This window comes from Leptonotus elevatus, chromosome 6, assembly GCF_054856555.1.
Source record: "Leptonotus elevatus isolate MCC_2025b chromosome 6, RoL_Lele_1.0, whole genome shotgun sequence".
NCBI classification, from domain to species: domain Eukaryota; kingdom Metazoa; phylum Chordata; class Actinopteri; order Syngnathiformes; family Syngnathidae; genus Leptonotus; species Leptonotus elevatus.
In genome coordinates this window covers 14,076,412-14,102,608 of record NC_141244.1, presented here as the reverse complement: position 1 = coordinate 14,102,608, position 26,197 = coordinate 14,076,412, and the positions used below count along the sequence as shown (strand labels likewise).

The 26,197-nt window shown below is 42.6% G+C and overlaps 1 protein-coding gene across 2 annotated transcripts in view; it reads right to left on the bottom strand.

Annotated features, from left to right (window-relative positions):
* The window catches only part of kirrel2 (kirre like nephrin family adhesion molecule 2), a 44,103-nt gene extending 18,499 nt beyond the window's left edge, over window positions 1–25,604 (bottom strand). For both annotated transcript variants that reach the window (XM_086078371.1, XM_086078372.1), the window contains exon 1: window positions 25,068–25,604. In XM_086078371.1, the coding sequence (XP_085934497.1) occupies window positions 25,068–25,107 (40 nt within the window). In that variant the 5' untranslated portion in view covers window positions 25,108–25,604. The remainder of the gene's footprint in view (window positions 1–25,067) is intronic.
* Window positions 25,605–26,197: the final 593 nt, after the last annotated feature.

Below are 26,197 nucleotides of genomic sequence, written 5' to 3'. Positions count from 1 at the left end.
ACAGTTTAGTTCACCACGATAGGATTGAGTCTCAGTCAGTTTAAATCATTGCATTTCTCGAGTCCGCCTTGCAGGCAGGGTGCTGTGTCCGCTATGTAAAGATAGGGTGGAACTTATAAGATGTAAGATATAAGTCAATATCATGACGTAACGGAGCGGTACAGTGCTGACATTTCTGTCAACCAATCACTGACTACGTTTACATGCAGTCAATAACACGCGCAAAAAGAATTTGAGTATATTTGTTCTTAAAAAAAAAACACGCAAGGTATCTTGGTCTACAGTAATGAACTACTTTTATGGGTGGTGGCCATCTTACGTTGCCACTCACTAAGCGTATACCGTGTACCTTGAATACATTGATTTATCTGCAGCATTTTCACTTTATTTTCTGTATACTCGGGGTATCGGGCGATTAAATTTTGTAATCGTCATTAACCGCATGACTTCAATAATTAATTAAAACATTTGATATCTGTTCTAAATGTACAATAAAATGTACAGTAAAATATTTGTTTCTAAGTTTTCATACTCTTGTTACCATAAGTGGGGATTTTTTTTTAAATTAATAGAATATGGCAGCATCTTTAAGTCATTGATAGTCATTTCATAATTATTCATAAAATTGAGTTAAAGATGTATTGTACAGTAAAAAACAAGCGCGATATTGATTTGTGTTGAGGTCATTTGTCTGCCACTAGATGGCATAATTGCATTTGTAAGGCGTTGGTGCATTTTCTTTTCATATTACCAGCTATTAATCTTTAACGTGTGAAATTCTGTACATTTTTTAAATTGTAAAAGACAACTTGATCCCAGTCGCCACAAATATATGCATTCATATTAAATTTATTGCTGCTACATTTTGACGTGGACGTGTCTGCTGCATTGTGACTGGAAGAATCGTGCGTTAAAAAAAATAGTGGCGACTTTAAATTAGGCATATATTAGGGGTGTCAAAATTAATACTTTAATTTTGACACCCCTAATATATGCCTACATATATGCGAGTATATAAGTCTGTGCATCTGGCGCGCAGGTAAACAAACATGGAGAAACTCCAATAGACATACCAAACCAATGTGTTCCGAGTTGAACCGAGCGGAACTACTTGGCGGCATAAAGCCTTAATGCGCCGCTCATGTCGTGCTCGCCATCCGACTCGCAGAGGATGTTACGAACGGCTCACCCAAGAAGCAAAAATTGCCGCACTAGTGTAATGAGTGTCTGTGCATCACTCTTACGAAAAATGTTGAAATAGTCTATTGAGCGGCAGGTAGCCCACATGTGCGTGAATCAAAAGGGGCCAATTTGAGCATGCCAGTGAGCCTCGGAGCTCGGGCTATTAAATGCCAAGCGAGGACCGACATTTTCCCTTCAAAAAGTGTTATTTTACACTTTTGCTTGTCTAACATTCCGCATTCATGAAGTAATGAGCTGTTTCATAATCCTTCCCGGGCAGTAGCGGATTGAGATTTTTCTTTTTGTATTGGCAGAGAGAGGGGGCAAAAAAAGTAATTGCAATTAGGTATCTTGCCCAGTGTATCTAACTGTTTACAATGGGTAATAATTCACTTCATTGGCTGATTGTTTAAACGGATTACATGCTGTGAAGTGTTTGTCTATAACACACCCACACACAATTTCGTATGCTCACATTTAGCAATTAATGCTTCATATGGAGCCATACAAAAATAGAGTGACGACTGTGCGCTGTAGCGAGTGATTCACAGCTCTCCAGATCCCTTATTGAAAAGGCTCTACAGAACATCTCGACTGGCTAATGACTCATGCCAGATTCCTTTAATTCCTCGTTGCCGAATTAGACAATTCTTTGACGGTGTATTAGCGGCTTAATTACATGAATACGTTCCTGATGGGGAGCGAGGGAGGAACAGAGGCACACAAAGGGGAACGGTGGAGGCAGTTTGGAGACTCTCACGCGCACACATGCAGTCCGCGAACACACTCTTCTCACCAGACTTAAGAGGAGGAGCTTTCCTATTGGCTGCAATTGAATCAAATCGACATGAAAATGACGAACACACGAATGTGAGTCTTAAATACCACAAATCACTGCACTGGATTTGACTTGTTTTGCTTCTTTACCTTAAATCTATTCATTAACTCGTTCATGTATTCCGTATATTCCCACTCTATGGATTAGTTGTAATGCATGTGTTGGATTAATGTTACCTTTCAAGCTTTTCACATTTAGATTAACACTTCCATTGCCACAAATTTAGCATTTACTTAACTTCATGTGTGAGCGTGTGTGTGCGCACATGTGTGTGCACTTTTCCTTCCTGCTGTAACAAGGTCAAACAACCTGGGCTCAAACAATTTAATCCGGATTTCTCCAAATGGAATATCATTTCACGCCACTGGATGCACATGGCGCTAAGTTAGTATATGTGTACGTGCGTTTCCTGCTGACGCTGTGTGATGTTTTGAGAAGGTGCAGAGGCGTGTGTTAATAGGGAAATCGAAGTGTCAAGCCCCGGGGGGCACATTTAGCAGTGTACTTTGACGTTGCGACTTTGCTGCTCGTGTCACATGGTTCTACAGTGAAATTCAAAACAGCCTTTCAGGGTTGAACCTGTTAAAGAGCTTTTCTGTCGCCTTGAACTGATAGGGATACATTCACATCAGGCCGGATCAGGAAGAGATGGACAGATGCTAGGAGTGATCCGTTCACCACTGGACATCTGCCCTGGGAGAATTAGATTGAATCTGCCAGTGTGTGTGCGTGCGTGCGTGCGTGCGTGTGTGTGATGGCTATGAAACTAAAGACTGAGTGTGATAATGGCACTGCGGATGACCTTTTGTTATAATGGGAATGTAACATACAGAGCAGCGTTCATTCATCACCACACCCTGAAGATTCATAATCAGTCACACCCTTCGGATATAAAGAAAAAACAAAGTCACTTGCCTCAAATAAAATTCCCCCTAGGACCTGTTTTTATACATACATATATATATATATATATATATATATATATATATATATATATATATATATATATATATATATATATATATATATATATATATATATATATATATATTTCTATTAGGTTAACATTTCTTCCCACTTGACAAGTGTATGAAAAATTGGAGCAAAACAATTATTGTTGTTATTGACATTTTATTCTAACCATATTTCTATTAGGTTAACATTTCTTCCCACTTTTATGTAAACAAGAGTATGAAAAATTAGAAGAAAAAATTATTGTACATTTTATTGTAAATTTAGATCTAAATTGAGATATAAAATGTGTGATTAATTTCCAAAGTCATGCGATTAATTACGATTAAAATTTTTATTCAACTGACACCTATAACACGCATATATACATATACGAAAAAGTGAATTTTTTTGGTAGCCTTGCAGCCACCCTCTGTGAGGTTCCCTTAATAGACTCGAGAGAGAGAAGGAAATGGGGAGAAAACAGAAACGCACGCATGCACAAACACAACTCCCCACAAAACAAGGCAATTGGCAAAAAAAAGTGTCAAGCTTGGAATAAACAACCCCTCTCCCCAAATGCCATCCATTGTGCCTTGTCGAGATAAGGCTTCTAAATCGGGCTGGAAATGCAAGCTCCATTTCTCTCTGTATAGAATTATTATCCCTTTGTTTTGAGTCTTTTGTCTCCTTCCACTCATGTATGTGTGCGTATGCGTACAAACAAAAAAAGTAGTGCTGAGGTAGTCTATTCAAGCCGAATGCCCCCATGGGGACCCGGCACCCATCTCATGTTTGGAGTGTACTAAGCTCATTAGCATGACTTGTACACAACTTGAGGGCTTCAAAGAACCCAACAAGAGATACCACCCACCAACTGGCCGCACCGTGATGCCCAGCATGTATGTTGTCTTTGACTGTTGCAGGCAGCTCCGTCTACAGATGGTCTCCTCTCGTACATCTCTTAAAAAATATATCACTCCCTTATGCATTCCGGCTGCACTTCCACTCACCCGCTCTCGCTCCCTTTCCTCCTAGTCTGCATTTTTCTGCCCAAATTGCAATCTAACTGCTTTTTAAGAGCTGTTTTGCCAGAGTTTAATCCTCCCCGCATCCCCTCCCGGCCTTTATTCCATTGTGAAAATCTTGGCTCAGGCCAAGACCCCTTTTAAGCGAGTGGACCCGCTCATCTAAACTAGCGCCAGCCTGCCCGCCCCTCCTCCCTTCCTCCCTTCCGCTCCACTTGGCTGCTACCTTGAATCTCTAACCCGGTGCATTCTGCCCCAATCAAAGCCCCACCCTCTCATTTGTCTGTTTATCATTTTCGCATCTACACTCATGAGAAATCCACACCTTGCGGGGCCCTACGCGATAAGGCGCTATTAATCACTGACATCATTCTGACACTCGTCTGTTTTGCCGCTCGTGTCAGCTGTCATCGCTTTCTGCTCTCCTTTCCCTCGCATCTTCTGTCCCTTCGCTCGTGCGCTGCGTCCCTGTGCGAGACTCACACGACTTTATGTCGGCTTGTCAGCGTGACAGCAGCAGAACAGACAAAGATTCAAAACATGTTAAAATAAAACGGGGTTGGGGGGGACTACAAAAGTACTGGTTGGTCTCCAATTGCAAAGAAGTTGGCCATAGATAGAGTTGATGTAACACAGCAATCAGCCTGTCTCAAAGGCTGTCATGCACAGCTACTGCTATAGCTTGACTGTGACATCAAATCAAACCACTTGATTATACTGCATATGTATCTGACAATTGTATATGTGCCTCCATTACTGTAGATGGCGCTGTACACATTTAATTCTCCTAGGAGTGTCCTTTTTGTGTTCAGAGTCTAACCTTGGCACTGATCAATAAGCTTTATACATGCTGGAGTATTCTTTTTAATAGCATTACTTGTGATTGTTAGCTTGAATGGGAAATTCAATATTGTACAATTTGCCCGTTTGTCAAGCAGCGTGGCGGACTCGAGGTAAGCACATCTGCCTCATTGTTCTGTGCTTTGGGTTGGAACTTTGGCTCTGGTCTTTCTGTTTGTATCATTGAAGACTCTAAATTGTCTTTAGGTTAAAATGTGTCTGTCTATCTATCTATCTATCTATCTATCTATCTATCTATCTATCTATCTATCTATCTATCTATCTATCTATCTATCTATCTATCTATCTATCTATCTATCTATCTATCTATCTATCTATCTATCTATCTATCTATCTATCTATCTATCTATCTATCTATCTATCTATCTATCCATCCATCCATCCATCCATCCATCCATCCATCCTGCTAGCTAGCTAGCTATGGTGCCTACGTGGTTAGCATCTCTACTTCACGTTTCTTGTGCTTTGGATTTGAATTGCGTGTGTGCAGGCTCTTTCTGGCATTCCAAAAGCATGCATATAAACATCCATGAGACAGAAAAGACCAGACAAATATATAAAAGTATATATCGTGATTAAGTAATTAAGTAATTAACCTATTTGCTCCCAAAAATGTATAAATACGTTCTATTATAAACATTACCTTGCTCCCAATGATGTATTTATATGTTTAAAATGTTTTTTTTTATGCTAGAGCATACAGAAAGCTTTGATGCAGCCTCTGAACTGAGGAGAATGCTTGAAGCATTAGTAGTTATTTCAAAAAACGGCCAGCAGGTGGCAGTAGAGTATAAGAGATCAACCAGGGCCATGCAAACCAGAAACAGATAGAAATAGAAATGTACTTTTTTTCCTGATGAAAGAAGAGACTCTAATCTTTCTTTTGGTAGGTTCCATGTTTTTATAGCAATAGAACACAATTATCTGTGGGCCTTCAGTCAAAATCCATTAAAACAGCCGGGAGGTAGGAGGGTTGCTTCAGTGAAAATGGCTGGGAATGAATTAGTTAATTAATTAAAAGTATTGAAGTTACATTAGTTTCATTTTATGGTAGGCTACTTCGAGTTCATTACAGGCCACAAATGTAAACATGTACTACGACCACCACAGATGGATTATTAACATGTCAACTTTTAAACTAACATGTACATCCAAAAGAGTCATTTGGATAAGGAGGACAAGCATTTGGTCTTCTATTGCTAGCCTAGCATGCATATAACAACAGTTTCCCTCCTGTTTATTTGTGAATTGGGATCATGTTGACACTATTGTCATCTAAAAAACCCAAAGAACAACTTTACTACATTGTTGTCATGTAATAGTATCCTCACTCTACCGAGCTGGCAAGCAGTAGCGATGTGAGCCGCATCAGTGGCTCCCAGAGTACCTGCTATAATAGAGTGGTATGCATTCAAGGGAGGAGGAAGGATGTAAAAAAAAAAAAAAAAAAAAGGAGTAGAAGGAGGAGGCCAAGGGGGGTGAGACCAAGACTGCTGATGTGACACAGTCAGCGCTGGAGCGAATATGAATGGTTCAGCTCACAGTCGCTGTGCTGCAGTGCCGACAGTGTGCATCTGCAAATACACTCCTTCTTCCGCTGTCTTCTCACACTTGCTGCACACTCACTGTCACGGCCCTACATCTTTAGGCTCGCCGGTGGGCAGGGCAGAGGCATCTGGCGGAGTATAATTCTAGCATTGCTTTTGAGCGTCAACACACACACACACACACACACACTTCCACTACACTCTAATGCCACGAGCTAGAGAAGTGCCGACTCTGTGCAGACGGGATAGCGAGTGACGGGCTTGGCTGGCAGGAGGACAGTAAATAAAAAGGCATATGCAGAGGAGGGAAAAAAGTAGAGGGTGGTATGAAATTGTCTGTACGCATCAGCCAGCAGTGTTGACAAGATGTTGATTGAGCCAGTCTTGTCGTTTGGCTCCTGCTTACCCCCCTTTTGGTGTTTTTACTGCAAGACAGCTGCAGGCTGGATCTGTGTCATAGTCCCAGCCCTTGCCTGTCCCTCTGATTCGCTCCATCTCTTTGCTCCTTCTGTCTCACAGCCCTAATTTTCCCTTTCAGACTTCCTCTCAATTCCACTGTTTGGATGATGATTCATTATCAGTCAAACTTCTTTTGCTGCGTGGTTTAGTAAGCGGAGGTAGAAAACACAGTGCGCAACATGCGACGGAGTAGCTTGGCGACAAATGAAGCGAGCAAATAAATGTTTAATTAAAATTGATTAAAAATCCATAAAACGAGGAGCAGATAACGATACAATTGCCTCCATCTCTTGCTTTTTCTAAAAGGTGGTGAAATGAAAACAAAGAAAGTCTACATAGATTCTGTACTGGGTCTGGACTGAATGCCCTGGGGTGTCAATTAATTTAGTCTGGGGATTTGTGGCCTACTCTCCCTAATTGAGCCCAATGGAGACCCTCTTGGCTCTTCACGATAGGATAGGAAGTAGTGCGTTTCATAATTAATACTTTTTTTCCTTTTATTATTATTATTTTTTAATGAGGGTTGTAATGTAAGCGAACGCGTCTCACTACAGTAAAAGGCCATCGACGGCATTGTTTGAGTCTGTAATGCGCTGCTGGTGGGATGAGTGAGGGTGACAACCTAATTCAAAGTAAGGCATTGAAGCAAATGCCGCGCTTTTGTGTGTTTTTGAACACAGAACACAGAACACAGCTCGCTCAATGAGAGTCTCATTAGCGTTGCTTAATGTGTGTGCTTTTTAAAGCTTAGAGGTTAATGCCCGACTTGCTGTCATCTCACTGCAGCTTTCTTTTAGTTTGATGCATCATTTTTATTTTTTTTGTCTGAGGCCAACAAGAGTCTCTTCACAGAAAGCAGATGTGCCGTATTTTGGCCTCGCCTTGCAATGGATACACAAAAGCACAAAGACCACTTCTAATTAAACCTGTTTTAATATTCCTCTTCATTTTTTCCTTTTCATGCTCTCCCCACATTAACAATGTTTTCTCTCTGTCCATAGAAAATAACTCCTGGCGATTAAACAAATTACTTTCTACCCCCAAGGGAGCCATGAATCTAATGGAAACAATAAAATGATGAGATTCACATTGTTGCCGCCTCTACATTCTTACTAAACCACCTTTGCAATATTTATACCCAATTTTTTTCTGTTTTGCTGCTTTCTGCCTCACAGTATGGGCAGCAACAATGGCGGGTCGCTTGCATTTTCTTCTATGCAAGTTCAGGAGACACATTTTATTCAACAGGAGACTAAGGGCAACAGTCTGTGGCAGATAAATAATACTATAAACAATTTATTTTACATTTTAATCTAGAGCTGTACCTTACCTCTACAAAGTACAAAATAAGCGAATATTATGCTAACTTTAGCTTACATTGTTTTGTACCTTAGCGCTACAAAGTACAAAGTCTGGCTAGAGTCATGCTAAGGTTGGCTTACTTCGTACCTTAGTTCTAGTGCTAAGGTACAACATAAGCTAACATTAGCGTAATTTTTCATTTTTTTGTCATTCCTAGCCATGTATCATCAAAAATTACAGTAATACGACAATGACGATCATTCATTGATTGATCACGAGTGGTTTCGTAGTACCGATCTTTGCTAGTGGGAAAATCGTCAATGGCGAGTACAGTAGAGCTGTTCAGAGTCAAGTTGGGTATATTTGAAAAGGTGCATGTGACCTAATTTCCCTGTTTCCCCTGCATGTCGACTTTGCAGGGGAGAATAGTTTTTAATTTAACATCAAATGCTAATTTTGTTCATTTGATTTCTTGCAAGTGGAAACGTCCTTTTAACCCACAGATGAGCTGCCAGAAAACGAGAGGGGGGAAGCGGAGGGTTGGCGGGCTGTTACCTGCTGGCCTCAATACTTCTGCTTTGTATTGAGTAAAAGAAAGGAAGGAGAAAAACTCATTTCCTGAAATTCCATCTCTTAAGTGTTGATTAGTGAAGGAGTGCAATTAGAATGAAATGTGAAGTCAGGCTTTTTCCGATTGCGCCGCTTCCCTAAGAAAAATCAGGCCATGATTAAGGAATAAATGATTAATGAGCAAGCTAATTAATCAATATATTATTAAAGCAGCAAGCAGTGTGAACAAGGAGTGGGCACGATGGCGCTGCATTAAAGAGATGTGTTGTAACAAAAAAGAATGTGGGCTCATCTGGTTGTTTGGGTTCTTTTTTCCCATCCTTTCACAGAGAAATGGATGGATGGCGAGAAAGGACGAATGGGAGGAGATGCAGGCTGAAGCCTCTGCAGCTACCAGCAGCCTCTGGTATGAGAGCCCTGACCTCAGAATACTGCATTTGCAAGTTCCGCTGCTTATCTGGAGGTCGGGTCGAGAGGTTGTGTGCGAAGGGAGGGCGGCGTGGCAAAGCATGAGCCCGCCGCACTAATGATGTTTGCACTGCTAAGACGACAACGTGTGACGCACAGTCAACATCTCTGACTATGCAAAAGTTCCTGAGCGAAGATTCCCCCTCCTCCCTATCCGCTCCCCCCCCCCCCCCCCCCTCGTTAACTAGGACAGCCCATCAATCTTTGATAATGTGCAGTGTGGGTCTCTCCTGTGTGACCGAGCTGATGAGACATCACAGCAGGGTTTGATGTATAAATGTAACTGTGATATACTGGACGGCTTTAAGTCAGGTTTGACCTTTTTTTTTTTTTGCGCTGGATATTAATGACTCCGGTGAAAGAATGAACTATCTGTGTGATGCATCCCTCCCAGTGGAGCTCGGCACACTTTATCTTTTTGGCACGGGCTTCCTCCGCTACCTTTTGCTCAGCTTTCATGTCTGCCAAAAGTCCCCTGAGCTGGCACACAAGGGGAAGTGGGACTCAAAAAATATTATTTCATAAGTGGATAGGTTTATTGTTTCTTTTAAAATGTAGCGTTGCTCTTCAAAGCTGCATTTTTACCCTCCCCCACGACACCAGGAAAGTCGTCCTCAAAGCTAGAGTATGAGAAAAAGATCTTTCATCCCGGCATATCTTCACTGGCATTTACTGGTGGCCTTATTAAGAGCCTTGTGAGTGACTGAGGGAGGGGGGTGGGGGTGGGGGGGAGGGACTGTAACATGCTGAGGGCAAAATCATGATATTGTTTATCAAACTGCATTGCTTAAAAAACAAATTACTATGGATGCATTTCTGTGTCTTTTTGTTTTGTTTTGTTTTTAGTAACACCATGTGCTGTTTAACACCAAACTAGGACCCAACCTTACAAAACGATATTAAGAAGTGCCACAACACCAACATAAATTTAAATTATCGATAAAGACCAACAGGCACAATCTTATTTCAAGAAACTAAAATACTCTAAACTCTTTGCACAAAGTACACAGCAGCCTACAGCAACCCAATAAAAACCAAACCAGGAAAGGCTCGTTTACATAATAACTACGATTTCGAGCTTTGGGGCTTTATTTTCGTGCCCAGTACAAGGTGCAAGGTGCGATATTATTGCGTGGGGGCGGGCTCGACGAAGCTTTGGTAAAAAAAATGTTTGCAGACCTGTGCAAAGGAAAACGTGTTTTGCACAGCTGTGGCCAGCACCTCTCGTTCCCTTTAAGTAGCAAGAAGCGCAGCAAAAGTTTTTGACATGACAGAAGAAGAAACTGATTAGCTTGTGTTGAGCGTGCCAAGTACATTTATAAGAATCTGACTTCCACAGGCAAATAATATGAAGTTTGCTCGGGAGATCACACACTGGTGAAGTGGGTACTGCCTACCACCCTGATCGTTTGTGTCCGTATGTAACCTCCCTCCCCTATAGCTGTGCTTCAGTCAAATGATTATTTGTTCAAATAATTAATTTCTGCAATGTTTCAGTGGGTACGCTGTTTTCATATTTATGAATTATATATTATGACCTCCACTACACATGTCCACGGGGGTCAGAATCTGTCTGCCTGCACCTTGATCAAATTCACCAAAATCACATTACACTACCTGCGCCAATATTTAGACATGGTTCCAGCAGCCATAAAGTTTCGACAACTTTTCCCACCAAAATGCCAGAGTCCTGCAAAATTCCCAAACCCGCTAAACAAGGTTTGCACTAGCATGAAATTCTGGACGGATATAGAACTATGAAGCTTTTGGTGGAGGCATGAGTGCGAGTATCACGACGAAAACAATGCTGGACCACAACACTGTTGTTTTATTTATGCTTATACTTATGCTTAAATATACTTTCTACAGCACCTTTACGACATCCATTGGAGTTACATTATTTGCATATGTCAAATTAAATTCTCCCTGTGCTTGTGTGGGGTGTTTCAGAATACTCTGGCTACCTCCCACGTTGCAAAAACATTCATAAGTTCATTGAAGAATCTAAATTGCCCATAGGTGTGAACATCTGTGTGAATGGTTGTTTGTCTAGATGTGCCCTGCGATTAACTGGTAAGCAGATCACAATGTACCTCGCCTCTTGCCCGAAGTTGAGTGGGAAACCCATGACCCCAATAAGGAGAAGCGTAGAGGAAAATGCAAATTCGCCGCAGAGGTTAGTCAAAATATTATTTCAGATAAGAAACTGGAGGACTCGCGGTTGGTATGTATGCATGCATACGTGGTGTTTCTTTAGTGATAGCACTAACTACAATTCCAGACCTGGCAAGCAGATTCCAGCTTTTCCTCGTGCTAAATTGAATCGAGATTGAATTGTGTTTATTCCTTTCTTTTTAGTTTTTTTTTTTTTTTTTAGGCTGGTGTCACATTCTGTTCCCAAACATACCGTAGCATTGCACAGTTCTTCAGCGTCAAGTGGCTGTGAATGGGTCTTTGTAACAGTGGCTGGTTTCCTCATTGAGCAAGGAACATTGGACATATGGTGGCTGTGTGTCGGGATGTGTGACGGCAGAGAATGCCGAGGGTTGGTCTCTCGACCTCGCCTTGCCCTCTCGCACCTCACCACCCGCAACACTTCATTCAGTCTGCTGGTTTGATTGACTTAAACACTTCATTGTGCACTCTGTCTTTGCACCGGGGTTTAAACTTTGCATGGCCCTTAGTTGGGACAGATGTGCACTGAAGGACTAGTGCACTAAACACGGAGCACGCGTCCTTTCTCAGGCTGCATCCCAACACCCACAGGCAGAAACTCATTTTGTATGCGGAGCCTGTTTTCACCAGAAGTTAGGATTTGTAGCGCTGCAAAGTTTCTTCTTAACAGAAATGGCTTGACGTGACTAATGGTGTAGTGGTTCACTCGCCATGTGACAGTCCAGATCTAGTCTGCCTTTTGCCCAAAGTTAGCCTGGATAGGCTTTTACTCTCTGGGACACTGAAAAGGAGAAGCGATATAGAAAATGGTTGGATGTCTGTTTCTCTATTCTCTCAGAAAAATTCGACTTTAAGCGAAAGACCTTTGGTGCTGCGACAAACAAGTGAAGCGTCGCAAGCTTCTCAGCCCATCTGGTGTGATGATCGATTATTAGATCGAGCGTTTAAACTCCCTCACTTGGCCTGCTGGCTAACACTGATCCCATATCGCCCTTGCAGGATATGGTATGAATCACAGGAAGTTGAGATCGATCCATAAAGATTGCGCCGCTTGATTACAGATGAAAAAAATCAAATTTGGCTTAGCCCCTTGGATGCCTCGGAGCCCGACTGTTTGTGTGAGGAAATGGCCGCATTTTTCCATGTATATTAACAGCTTTTTTTCTTCTTTTCTTTAAAGCTTTCTCCATTTGCCATTTTTCTAGTTTAAACCCTTCATTCGTCACCTTCACTCCGTCCGTCCCGCACTAAAAGCACCCTTCTTAAGGGAGTCCTCTCCTAAATCTTAATTAAAACAGTCTCCAACGACCCAACCCCGGCATCCCAGGGGCTGTCTGAAAGCAGCTTAGAACAATCAAGAGGACGGATTAGAAGTGAGAAGAAAAGCCGAGGTAGAGGCAAAGAAGGGATGTGGGGGGAGAAACAACAACAAGAATGCGGTAGCGGGGAGAAAAATATAGCAAGGAGGGAAAGAAATGACCCCTTTCCCTCATCCCCTGATCCTCCCTCCTCCCCCCTTTGCTCAATGGCTCCCTCCCGCCCTCTCTGGGCTCTGGAGTCTTGGCCCGACCTATTGACATTCAGCTTCTCGGCAGATTAAGCAGCGAATGGAGCCTCTGGAAAGGGTAAACACACTGGAGGAACAATGACCAACAGGAGGCAACCTTATTGGATTCTAATTAACCGCCAGGAGAGATGGCTCAGGGCGTGTTAAGTGCTGTGGGACACAAGTTAGAGCCCCAAACATCAAGCAAGCAGCACCATCACTTTGTTGTATGGCTTCATTTAGCTCTCTTTTCCGAACCCTTCGCTCTCTCTCTCTCCATCTATTTGCCAGCTGTTTCCACATCTGACCCGGGAAAATGGCAAACTGATTCTCATTAAGGCGCTCCTCAGAGATCCATTTGCATTCCTTTTTCCCTACTCTCCATTTCTTCTTTGAACAACCCGACGCTCGAAGATCTCGGTTTGAGCGATAAGGTTGAAATAGGACGGAAATACTAGGGGAAATTATTTGATATTGAGCAGATTGAGTTATGTGGTGTCAGAAGGAGGACATGCGCAAGATTCAGATTTCTGCCAAAGGTGAGCAATTTACTAGAACATTCTGTTCCTGGGTACCCTCTGTCATCGTCAGTCACGAGATTTTTTTCACGCCGAACCAAACTGTAATAATCAGTCCGTCATGTTATTTTAACCACACTTCCGTCATCACTTTGCCACGACTATTTTAGGACCGACAGACTGAGGTGGGCATTTCGTCAGGACTGTTATTCATCAGCAAAACGGGCGTCGGTCAGTGATGAACTAAGAGGGGCGTCAGTCCTTGACCTGGTTACAGTCTGTCCGTTCTTTTTATTTTTTATTTTTTTTTTCTCTTCTTTTTTCTTCTTTTTTTTTAAAGAGCTCAATATTGTTCATTCGTTAATGTCATCTGTCTGTCCGTTCTGACGGAATGCCTACCTCTGGTTTCTGCATTGCTCTTTTAGGACGAGGAGACCACCAAACTCCAAATGTGACAGACCCCTTTTGGTATTTCTCTCTCCCAATTAAACTCTCGCTCGTTGGCTCCTTTTTAAATGTGAACTTTATCATTGGTGCAGTGGGGCCCTCAGTCTTTGAGTGGTCCCCTGATTAGGCGCTCTCACAATGGTCCAGCGTCCTCTTGAAAATACTGTAGAACCACAAGCACTAATGAGACTGCTTTCATTAGTAGTGTGAGAGGGCCCAGGGCCAGCGACACAAATGTGTGTGCGTGTTGGATGTGTGGGTCGGACCCCGCCAGAGACAGGCCACTGTCACCTCAGCAGGCATACAAAGCAATTCATTAATTGGTGAGAAAACACACACACACACACACGTTGCTGTGAATACACAGGCGAGTGTTGTGGGTATTCCATGAACCCGCGCTGCTTGTTAGCACATTACCTGGGATCAAAGAGGCAAAGGCTGCAGAGAGGAATCATTATTTGCTATGGAAAAATGCAGCTGAGTGTTACTGAATGTCTGTCCTTTAGCAAAATGGCAGCCTCATCCGTTTTCTTACAAAACTTACAAAACACGACCTGTTCTCTCGCCATCATCATGTGAGTCTTTTGAAAGCCCTTGGGAACATTTTTTTCTGCTTCAATTCAAGTGGGAATAAATTGAACTTCACTTGTGATCCAAGCCTGGAGGTATAAAAGATCCACATGACCGCTGCCCATTTCCAAACCATTACCGCAACAGTCACGGCTGTATTAGATTGAAATGGACCATTGATTTCTCTCATTCCCCCCACAAAAACTAGTCAAGACCAGTTCTAAGACGCCCCTTGTTTATATTAAAAAAACAAACCACCAAATGCCTAATGACCGCAATACAACCCTTTAGACCCAATAGAAGAGCACAATAGATACAATGCACTCAATACTTGGGGGAGTTGAACAAAGCCCCCCTGGTCCAAATAGCCTTTTAAAGAACTGCTCGGTACAATCGGGGAGCGGGCCCGAGCTACTGTTGTGTATCAAAATGAGCGTTGAGAGAAAGAAAAGAAAGAGGCAGAGAAAGGTTCAAGTGAAGTGTGACGCTTCAAGGGCCTCCTCCCAGCACTTTGAATGAGCCAACAATCAGCCCTGGCTGCCCCTCAATCTCTTGGTCAGCTGTTTAACTGGCCGCTGATTGAGGGGCTTCATTAGGGGCTTATTTATCTTTCCATGTATCACAGTCCTGAAAGACCACTGACAAGCTCAGTACGCCCACACACATACACACTAACGCTCACACACCAAAGATGCTCTCCACGACAGTGATTCTCAACTGGTGGGTCTTGGACACATTATGGGTCACGAACAGGTAGTGAAAAAAACTGCAGGGAGTGCTTGATGGTACCAACAGACAATTTCCAGGTCGCAAATGGTGCACAATGAACTCGTTTTCAGTGGTGAAAGAAAACATACAGTATATGTACTGATTTTCATTGGATTATTTTTTTTCCCATACAAATATGTAATGTAATTATGACTATACTGCTGTGTTAATGTAGCTTAGTGATGGACTACAGAGGACGGCCAATTTACTCATGTAAGCAAAATACATAGGATCCCTTATTTAGAAAAATATTCTAAGTGTGTCCCCGTCAGACCAGGGTTATAATATCAATCCATCCATGATCTGAATCACTTATCCTCACACGGGTCGCCGGCGTTTTGGATTTGTAGTTAGTTTCAATAACGTTTTAACATTAGTCTTTAAAAAAATTCAGTTAGTTTTAATTAGTTTTTATAGCAATTTTGTTAACCCTGGAGAACCCAAGAACCATTTTCTTCTTTGGAAAATTATGAATTATACATTAAATGACTGCTATAAGTTCACTGAACACCAAAATATATGTTTTTTCAATTTTAACACTCTTTTTTTAACGAGCTCAGAGTTGCTAGTTTATCAAAATATATATATATAAAACATACTCCTAGGCATTCTGCAACATGATATGAAATAGATAAACAAAAAAACACAATTTTACTATCTGATCCTTTGCTGAGAAGATGGTTTTGTTTGGATTGATTTCCAGCTCAACAAAATTGGCATGTTGCCAGCCATCTTGTCACCACCACTCTGGCTCATGTAAGTGCAATATTCATCCACTGGATGACCCCATGCAGGGGTCAGAAGTGGCACTCTGGACTTTTGAAGTAAAATTTGTAAAAACAAAAAAACGTCTTTGTTATTTGAGTAGCAGAATTTACAGATAGATAAACATAACGTTCACTATGTTTTGAGTAATTAAACTACAATTCTCAAATGACTTTGACACTCCTTCTATGGTCGTACAACAATACCGAAATAAATATACTATTTAAAATGAACCCCAAAAGACAAAAACAAAGGACATTTGAGCTATAATTCCAGCTAATTTTAGTTACTTTTCCTTTTTTAAAAGCCTTTTCAATGTTTATTTTATTTTATTAACTATAATAATCTTGTGTCCGATTTAACTTTTATTTTGAAAAATAGATAATTTTGACATTCCGAAAAATAATATATCAGTGCCATGATGAGTGAAATTTTGGAGCTATATTTTTGTGCAATTGTGATAGCAAATTCCACTTTTTCCATTTTTGGTAGTGAAGTTGTCATGTTAATCCTTAAATACTTAACGAGGTGCTTTGAAAGGTAATTTGAAAATTGGAGCATGTTATGCCATTAATTTGCTTTCGATGGATATTTTTGAACAATTCATGTTGATTGTTCTTCACGTCTGTAAAAGTGAGTCACGACTGTGATGTTTAAGGGGTTGAACCACTATTATCTAGGAAAATAGGAAAACCATTTCCATCTTTTTTCCCAGTGGAAAAAGTAGCTAGAGGTCTAGCAGAGTTGTGAAATGGATAGTGTTCGTCCTTCAAGGTTCCACTGCATATAAACACAAACACTGTCTGACTTCTTTGATCATTGGCTACGTGGCGGCTCCGAGGCGTACTACCTGAGCCTAAGAGTGGGTCGGCCCCGTGACCTAACATGGAGACCCTCCCAAACAAGCCGCAACACCATCTTGCTCAAGCCACTCTGCAGCTTTGATGCGAGGAAGCAGAGTGGAGCTCTCCTTTTTTTTTTTTTTTTCAAACATCTCCCTTTCCTAGTGGGTGTATTAAACACAATTCCACCTGCACTGGGGCCGCATGCACCTCAAAGAGCAATCTGAGAAGAGGGCTTTTCCATCTTATCTCTCTTCGCTCTTTCATTGCCTTCTCCCCTCCTCTCCAAAAACATATATATTTTTTTAAAGCTTCTTATAACATGATCACTTGAATATATAAAGTACAGATTGTGCCTATTGCCATCTGTCTATCTCCCTGTGTGGATTTCCTTCACATACTTTTGTTTTATTTAGCTATGCGCCTAATTACGCTGTCTCACTTATGTAATTAGCGCAAAAAAAATAAATGGCTGCCGTGGCCCGGTCTCTCGCCTTTGCCCCTCCCTCTGCAGCTTCTGAGAAAACAAATTATGGAGAACAATAGGTACAAATGGCTTCTGCACCAAAGCCCATGATGGATGCAGCCCCGCATCTCATCCTTTTCGCACTTACTCTCCCTCCCCTTCTTCATTATATTCAGCTTTATATGGCTCTTCTTGGAAATAGTGGCGAGCCCTAGCACTTTCCTGCCCATCTTTTCATCGTATGCTTTGTCTTCTGTTCCGGGAACCGGCACTATATCCGCACTGACATCATAGTTTTAAACAGCTCGGCCCTTTTCCCCGGCATTTCTTCCCTTCACTGTTGTCTCCACTGGCATCCCCTTCTCTTCTATCCTCCAGTGCATTCGCAGAACACGCCTGGGACTTTCGAAAGCAAACATCATGTGCCATAGCCCCATCTGTGGATAGTCTGAGCAGGGAACAATCAGTCCCTCTCCTCCTCTGCTTGGTTCCTCCTTGCGGCCCCCTGGGATCCGCGCAGAAGTAGGATGCCTCAGTCAGACGGGTGCAATGTGCTGGAACAATGGTTTGGGCTGCTTCCTTCTACCAAGGGTGTTAAGTTCACCTCAGCCAGCTTGGCAAACACTTATTTGACTGTTACTGGCCTGCTTGCCGGGAATGTGGCAGAAGAAGCCTCCCACGATACGCATCCACTACCCACACATGTACGCGTGCGCATGCCCGCCCGGTCCCGCATATGTCCGAGTAGACACCTGAGAGCTCATGTTTAGGCCCGCAGGTGCTGGAATATCAACTTTCCATAAATCCTCTTTGGAGCATGTGGTAAGTTACACTCTTGTTGTTTTCTTTCACCCCTGCCACGCCAAAAAGAAAAGAAAAGCAGCAGGTTTGCTTTACACCAATTCAAGCATATCCATTACCTGAAATGTTTAGCCTATAGCAGTAAATCCCTTTGACCCCTTCCCAGTCTTTGAGTCAGTCTGCCTCTCTCCCACCCCCTATTCCCATGCTCAGCCCATGGCGGTTTGCACATTGCTTTTTGTGGCCAAAAAGACAGCAGGGGAGAGAGAGCGAAAGACACCCTTCCCTCCTCCCGCTCCAACCGCCACCCACATACGCCGTTTCTCGTGTTTCTACGCAGCTCAATAACATTAACATGTTTCGCCATTGGGGGAAGTTGCAGTTAAAAGCCAGATCAATACGCTTTGATTGACATCCTTCAGTTGATAGCGAATTGGCTACCGTCTTCCTCGGACATCCCGGGGCGAGAAAAAAAAACAGCAGAGCAGGAAAGAAATATAAATAAAAGACAATTCGTTCAGTCGTTTCTCTGCAACACAAGACAGACACGACCGTAAACGGGATTGATGCAGCGCCAAACCACTATTTTGGTTCATGTTTGAGTCACCAAGACAATATTGGCTCTGGCAATCCGAGCTCTTTAAACAACAAGAAGATAAGATTGCCGTGGCTGAACCTTCAATTAGGCCGTCCTTCACTGCGACTTGAAAAATATCCCAGTTTCCAACATTATTTGGAAAGTGCTAGGATCTGTTTATTTTTCCTTGATCTATGTCTTCGCCAGTGATGAGCTTCCAATGCGTTTCCTTCAGCTTCAAACACCTTCTTAAGTCTGATGTGATGCTCCCTTTATTCAAGTAACTCAAATGGACTTCTTGCATGTGCGCATAGATATCAACAAAATTTGGTCACGAATTGCCAACCAGGCCATTTTTAGGAGTGAGCATCAATTATATTGCCATGATAAACTGTATTATATACGCTGCTTTAAAAACAAATGACTCAAGAAGCAGGTTTTTTTGGTGGGTGGGGGTGGGGGGGTGCTGTCAATGTGGAGTAAACATTTTTGACTGGCAAATACGTTTAAACGTATTCAAATATGTTTGATTGTATTTGCAATCACATTCAAACATATTTTAAAGTACGTTCATATGTACATATTTAAACATATTTAAAAATGTCCAAACTTATTTTCAAGTATGTTCGAAGGTATTTGCAAATACATTTAAACATATGTTAGAATATATTACAAACTTGCAAATACCTTCGAACATACTTACACATACGTTAAAACGCATTTATATACTTTAAATGTACAAATATGTTTGAACATGTTTAAATGTACTTGTAGGCCAAATGCTAAAATCTTTACCATACAATTTTTTCCATAATGCCACAAAGTATTGACTTGTGCATGTGAAAGTAAAAAAACGTTTTTGTTTTTTTTTGCCTTACATTATACCAATATGTATGAAAAAAAGGTCAATGAACATTGTTTATTTTTTATTTTTTATGATTTGTTATTATTATATTTTTACAGCATTCATTTTGGAATATAGTAGTATCATGTACACCAAATGCTAAAATTAAAGTGTTTTTTGTTTTTGTTTTTAACTTGCGCATGCACAAATCAATACCCCATGGCATTATGGGGGAAAAAATACATGAGGACATATTTGCAAATACGTCCGATTGTACTTGTGAATACGTTTAAACATATTTACCAGTTCAAATTTTGTACTCCACATTGGAAGTGTCAGACTTCTGTAGTTTTTCTCATCTGTGTTGTTTCTAAAGAAGATGACATGTCCTGTTCTTGGAGCATCATTAATGAGACAATTGGACTTTGACTAATCATTCCAGAAAGGGCATAAAGCCCTGAAGATGCCTCACACTCATGTCAACTTATCATCACAATGTGTGCCCTTGACCCTGGTGACTACATGTGTACATGCGTCGGTGAGTTCATGGTGAGTCATTTGTGGAGAATGAGCGTATGTCATCAGCCCAGAGCATCCTGCCGAACATTTCAGATCTTCTCTTTGGAGATGCCTTCCTTTCTGTCTTTGCAGGACAAAAGCGTGGCGAAGGTATTTCCAACTAAGCTTGTTTTTCCTCATAATCCTCCTACAGCTGAGCTATGTTTGATACAAGGTTAAGGAACACAAGATAACACATATTGCTGTGCTGCACTAGACATGATTCCATTTTTTGTGTATGCCCATGCATGTGTGTGTGTGCGTGCTTGGTTTACGCGTTTGGACACCAGTTATGAAACTCTTCTCTTGCCAGATTGAAGGATAACAATGAATCTGTTTCTTTATTATTGTTGTATGTTGAAGGTATACGTCTCTTGAGCAGGAAGTGACATTGTGTGTGTGTGTGTGTGTGGTCTTATTTTTGGTATATAGTGGGGCCAACATTCCGGGATTTCACAGAGTTGTGGGGCCCACCTGTCCATGTGGGGCCATTTTACTGGGCCACACAAGTTTAGATCTCTTTTTGAGGGTCAAGACTTGGTTTTAAAGTTTAGGTTTGAATTGGGTTTTGGTTTAGGTTAGGGTAAGGCACAGGGGTAGGCAATATTTTTTTTATGGTTGGGGTTAAGGGAAGGGGCTAGGAAATGTCAATGAGATGGCCCCACAAAGATAGTAAAATAAACCTGTGTGTGTGTGTGTGGGAAGGGGAGGTAAATACAAGCCAACTTCTCAAAATATCTTCTACTGTATAAACGTGACTTCATCCCTTGAGGTGCTGTTTTAATGACGTGCGCAGAATTAATTCTTAGTTCCCCCCCTTCTTTCCATTACGTTGTTTGCCGAGGAGAATGAAAGAGTAAACAAGTTTGCGTCGCATGCTGACGATCCAGCCCGAGGTGGAGTCGCCGGGGAAGATGTCTCCAGGCAAAGGCAGGAAGCTGACACGGCCCCCCTCCTTTGTCCCGTTTCTTTGTCATTTCCTCCCCGGATGCGCCGACTGGCCCGGAGGGAGACAAGGTGAGGATGTGCACAAGGAGAAAGAAAAGACAAAAGAGGATGGGTGGGCTGACGAGGACAAGTGCCATCAACAGTTAGCTACCTGGCTTCCTGTGCTGGGTCAGAGCGGCGAACACGAGCGGCTAATTTGCTAACAGCTGATAACAATGCACGGGGACATACTGCCAAGTTCTTTATCTGTGTTTACCCGAATGGCAAAGCTGATTAGAGGCAGGCGACATTATGAAGTGCCATTGTTTCCTTTCTCCTTTGCACACGTGTAGGGGCTGTTTATGAAGGATCACAATGCAATGTGTGCACCGTGTCTACAGGATGAGGAGAAAGCAGCAGGCCATTGTTTAACAGCTTGGTCATTCATTACGGTTTGTTTGCGCGTGCCTACTGCATAAACTGAGTGTTTAGAGGAAATAGGAGCAAATTAGAGCGCTTGGAAGAAGCTCTAATGCCTCAAATAGTGGTTTCTACTCAAATAGACACCATGGCCTCTATATTCATGCAGTGCAGGTGCGCTCTTGATTATCATGCCACTGCAAGCGTCATTTAGCGTTATTGGGAATTTGTCAGGCGTTTCTGCGTCATGCTGGCCGTTTCATTGTACCGAGGAGGTTTAACTTTGACACCCAGAACTGAGAGTTTGGCTGAAAGTATACTAAAAAAAAAAAAAATGTCTAAGAATTGGCACAGGTAGTGTAATGTGATTTTAGTTAATTTGATTGAAGCGCTGGCAAACTGATTCTGGGATGGATGGATGGATGGATGGATAGATGGATGGATAGATAGATGGATAGATGGATAGATAGATTTTGTTGTTAAATACAACTTTGAAACAGCAAAAACCAATACACAGATAGACAGGAAGTCAAAGTAAGCTAAAATGCATCTTAGCCATGACTACGTCTCTTAAATAATGCAAGACACTCCTCTCCAGGAGTCAGCTGTATCCAGATTCTGCTGGATCGGCACTATGCAACTCGTGTCCAAAGCCGGCTGGCTGAAATTCCTGCCAACAAACTTTCGACCACTAAGCTAAGGAAATAAAATGAGTATGAGTGGCAGGCGGTGATGGTGGGGGAAGCTAAGAGGAAGGATGGGAGAGGGTGTTCGACAAGAGGCGGAAAAGGTTAACGACGCTCTGCCGCTTGTCCCCAGTGCTTTCCCGCCGCGTGCAATCATTAAGACACTGGTGACACATCTAAGCCTTATGCATGCAACAAGACCCTCTTCCCTCTCTAGTCCACCCACAATGACCCCCCCAGCTCCCTTCACAAGAATTCAAAGAACCATAGCTCATGAAATATGCACACTTTCTTAAAGCCACCCTATTGGGGGCCAGTCTGTCTGTAGCCCCACAAACATGTCTGCACCGCACAAGGATGAGACAAATCTCTAGTAATGGCCAAGTAGGGAGGTGGTGCTTTGTAACGGCTTCTACTGTAGGTGTGTGCGTGTGTGTCACCTCATTAAGAAGATGCACCCGCATGTCCCTATGACCCGTCGTTACATGTTCACCAATAAGCCAAGGAAAAAAGACTTCTGGGATGGAATAAGGCGAGTTTTTTTCACCATGGAGTGGCGACACAACTTAAAGAGGAAGCAGGAGAAACTTGTAATCTCAGCACTCAGCCTTTGAACTCGGCCCGATGAGACACAAGCTTCCCAGAGCAAAAAAAAAAAAAAAAAGGGTTCCAAAGAAGCGCTCGAAGAAGATTACTCAGAATACTGATGCAGTGTGGAATCAAATTCCTCAGGGCGCCAAAGGGGACTTTCCGGGAAAGTAAATTGCGAGTGGGGAACAAGGCTGTATACACCCCGCGTGCAATCATGTGCTATGGACACATTGTGATGTGGCAAAAATGGTGACGAAAATGAACAATTTAAATTCAATCAGCTCCAAATGACTTTCTCTGTCACTACTCGCCTTGGATCGGGACTTACACCTTCTCCGGCACTTATCCTCTCCTTGCCTCAGATTGGGACAATCTGTTTTCTACTTGGAAATAGCGCTGTGAGAAACTGTGAAAACATCACTGATTTGAATGGCAGTGAGGGTCTCCTACATTCAAACATTTATCGGAGAGGAGACTGAGGGCAGCAAGTAAACAGCAGCGAGGTGGAGACTGTGGCGGATGACATAGTGGCGATCAGAGTGAGAGATTGGAAACATCTATTTTGTATAACGCTCAGAAGTTTACAAACGCGGTAAACTCAGGCTGATGATGACCAACAGTAGCATTAATAGTGCCATTAAAAAAAACATCAATAGTGAGTAGAGTTTTCAAGCCAAAGTCCAGACTAGACACTCTGAACAAAACTAGGGCAGCACGGTGAGTTAGTGGTTAACATATGTGCCTCACAGTTCTGAGATTCTGGGTTTAAATCTCAGCTCTGGTCTGCATGTGTGGGTTTTGCATGTTATCCCAGACCTTATGTGGTTTTTCTTCCCGCATGACAAAAACATGCACGTTAGGTTCATTAAAGAAGAACGTGAGCGTACTGGCAACCGATCCAGGGTGTATCCCGCTTTATGACTCAAAGTGAGAATAAACTTCAGTATTTGTAACCTAAGTGAAGCAGCAGTGAAAAATAAAATTAAATAATAATAATAGATGGATATAGGGACAATTAAATGTAGCCAATAGGTTGTTCTTTGTCTGTGCTACATCCATATTCGTGTTTTTTTTAGGTCCTAGTGGAGGTATTCTCACAGTTTGGAGTTGAAGTGACTTTGCGTGAAAGCTTTAACAAAAATAAATAAATAAATAAAAATAAGCGCTCCAAGGTGTCTTACACTCTAATTAGGGCAGCTGCAACCATTTTCATGATTTGTGTGCGTGTGACTGTGTAGAATGTGTGCTGGATTTGGAAGGAGGAAGGGGGCGCGGGGGGGGGGGGGGGGGGTGCAGTGCCACTGTCTGGCTACCGGCTCTTCCCTCCTTCTTATCCAGCTGTTGCTCGTCTGTCAAAGAGCAAAGGTCTGCTGGCGTGCCATCAGCCCCTCCGTCTCCCCCCAGCACCCCTAATGATGAAACCATGTGGAGTAAAAGGGGGCGCAAATGGTGCAGAGGCGGTGCTCCTAACAAATGGCTTTTTAAGCAAACAATACCAACAATACTATTTGTTAAATAAAATAAATTCTGGCTTGTGATTCTGTCATATACCCGACAGCCCCCACGCTCAAGGTGTTAAATTAATACATATGTGAGTGTTTTTTTTTCTCTTTTAACAGCTCTGGCACAATGCTGATAAGTCACATTCTGACAGTTTTAATTACCGCAAGCTATTTTTGCATCAGGACATTTGCGAGTCAGTCAGAAGGCAAATCATGCGTGGAAGAGGAAAAAGTGGGATGGAGTCGGCGTACTTTTAAAAGGTAATGTCTCTTTTACGTCATATTCATCTATGCTGAGCACTATTGAGTCTTTTCAGGAATATCTTGTCATATGGATTATTTAAAGACGGTGAGGGGTGCGAAAGCGAAAAAGAAAAACAAATGCACTTTGGATTCAAAGCACGCACTTAACTTTTGAATTCACGCTCATGAACAGAAAACGGCAGGGCGACTTAAAAAAAATCTAATTAGGTTCATTCATAATCCACATTTTATTTTTATTTTTTCTTCCATTGACTAACTATCTGCCCCCCCCCCCCTCTCTCACAGTTTGGCAATACACAACATTTCTACTCAACTTTTCCTCCCGTGTCTCCGCATCCGTGAGCGTCTCCACGCCAAACCTTGCCAAGAATCCCAAGTGCGTGAAATCCGCTCACTGCTCGCCCCACACGCTCACACTGTGGGACCCACTGATGGAATCACCTTTAACTCACTGCGTGCGTAAATCCACCGATAACGCGGCGCATCGTCCTGCGTGGAGCGGTGCGCCGCACCCGCTGCCTTGACGCAGCGCGCATTGCGCGCGCTCAAATGTCCATTTAGGACAACAAAGAAGAGATAAAACAGTGATCTTACCTGAGGCCATAAGGCAAAAGATGAGGTAAAGCGCGATCATTGTAGTTGTTCCCCCGCGGCCGCGCGGATTAAACGCCTGCTCCGTCTGTTTCGTGCGGGGCTGCTTGCGGTCCACTAACTCACTCGCACGCACCACTCCCGTGATATTATCCACTCGCTGTGAATATGTCCCAACACTTGGTGGAAGTCTAGTCAAAGATGCATGTTTCCCCACTCCTGATAACTTTCCACCCTGCGGAATCAAAGCGCGAACGGAAGCGCGGTCCACTTGTTCGCTGCTGCGCGCTCTTCTCCAGGACTGTGGGCGCTTGTGATGATGGAGCCGGCTGAAGTTGCCTCTCTCTCTCTCTCTCCTCCTCCTCCTTCTCCTTCTCCTCCGTGTGAGTGACTCTCTCGCGGGGATGTATGGAACACGCGCACCTCTCGCGCACACGCGCACTCCTTTCTGCTTCTTGCCAACGGGAGACGCGCGCTGACACTCTCCGTTGGGGTCTTACACCACATTTGGCACCAAGCTGAGTGTGTGGAGCCCCTCTGCTTCACGCGCACGCTGGTGGGGCGGTGGGAAGGGTGGGATAAACTCCCACCCTCACCCTCTCCCCCCGCCTCTTGGGGTCCCCTATTGGTTGAGCTGGCGTCAAGGGGAGGGCTTCGTTTGAAACAGTTACCCCGAGTTAAATGTGAGCTTGAATAAACATTTTGCTTAGCAGACGCCCAGACGTTAACGGACACTATCATAATCACATCACACTCTGTACTTAAGTAGAAGTGCAGACTTGTGTTAAGAAAGACTCTGGTAAAAGTAGAAGCGGAGAATCAATGAGACTTTAGACTCTAAAATGTACTTAAGTAAATAAATAAATAAATATATATATATATCAAATTTTACTTTTAATTATAAACAATATTCGTTTTTGATGACTTGATACAATGGGAAAAAATCCTCTGCACAAAAAATAATTTCTTTCTTTTATAGGTTCAGATTCACCCATGTCATTGCAATCCCTGTTTATTACATTAGCCAACATAAAAAAAAAATTCTGAGTGCCTGTATTTTAAGGGTTTCTGTGTAATTCTGTGCTTCTGAGTCCGAAAATTACATACGTTTCTCCGAATTGGCTCTTTTTGAG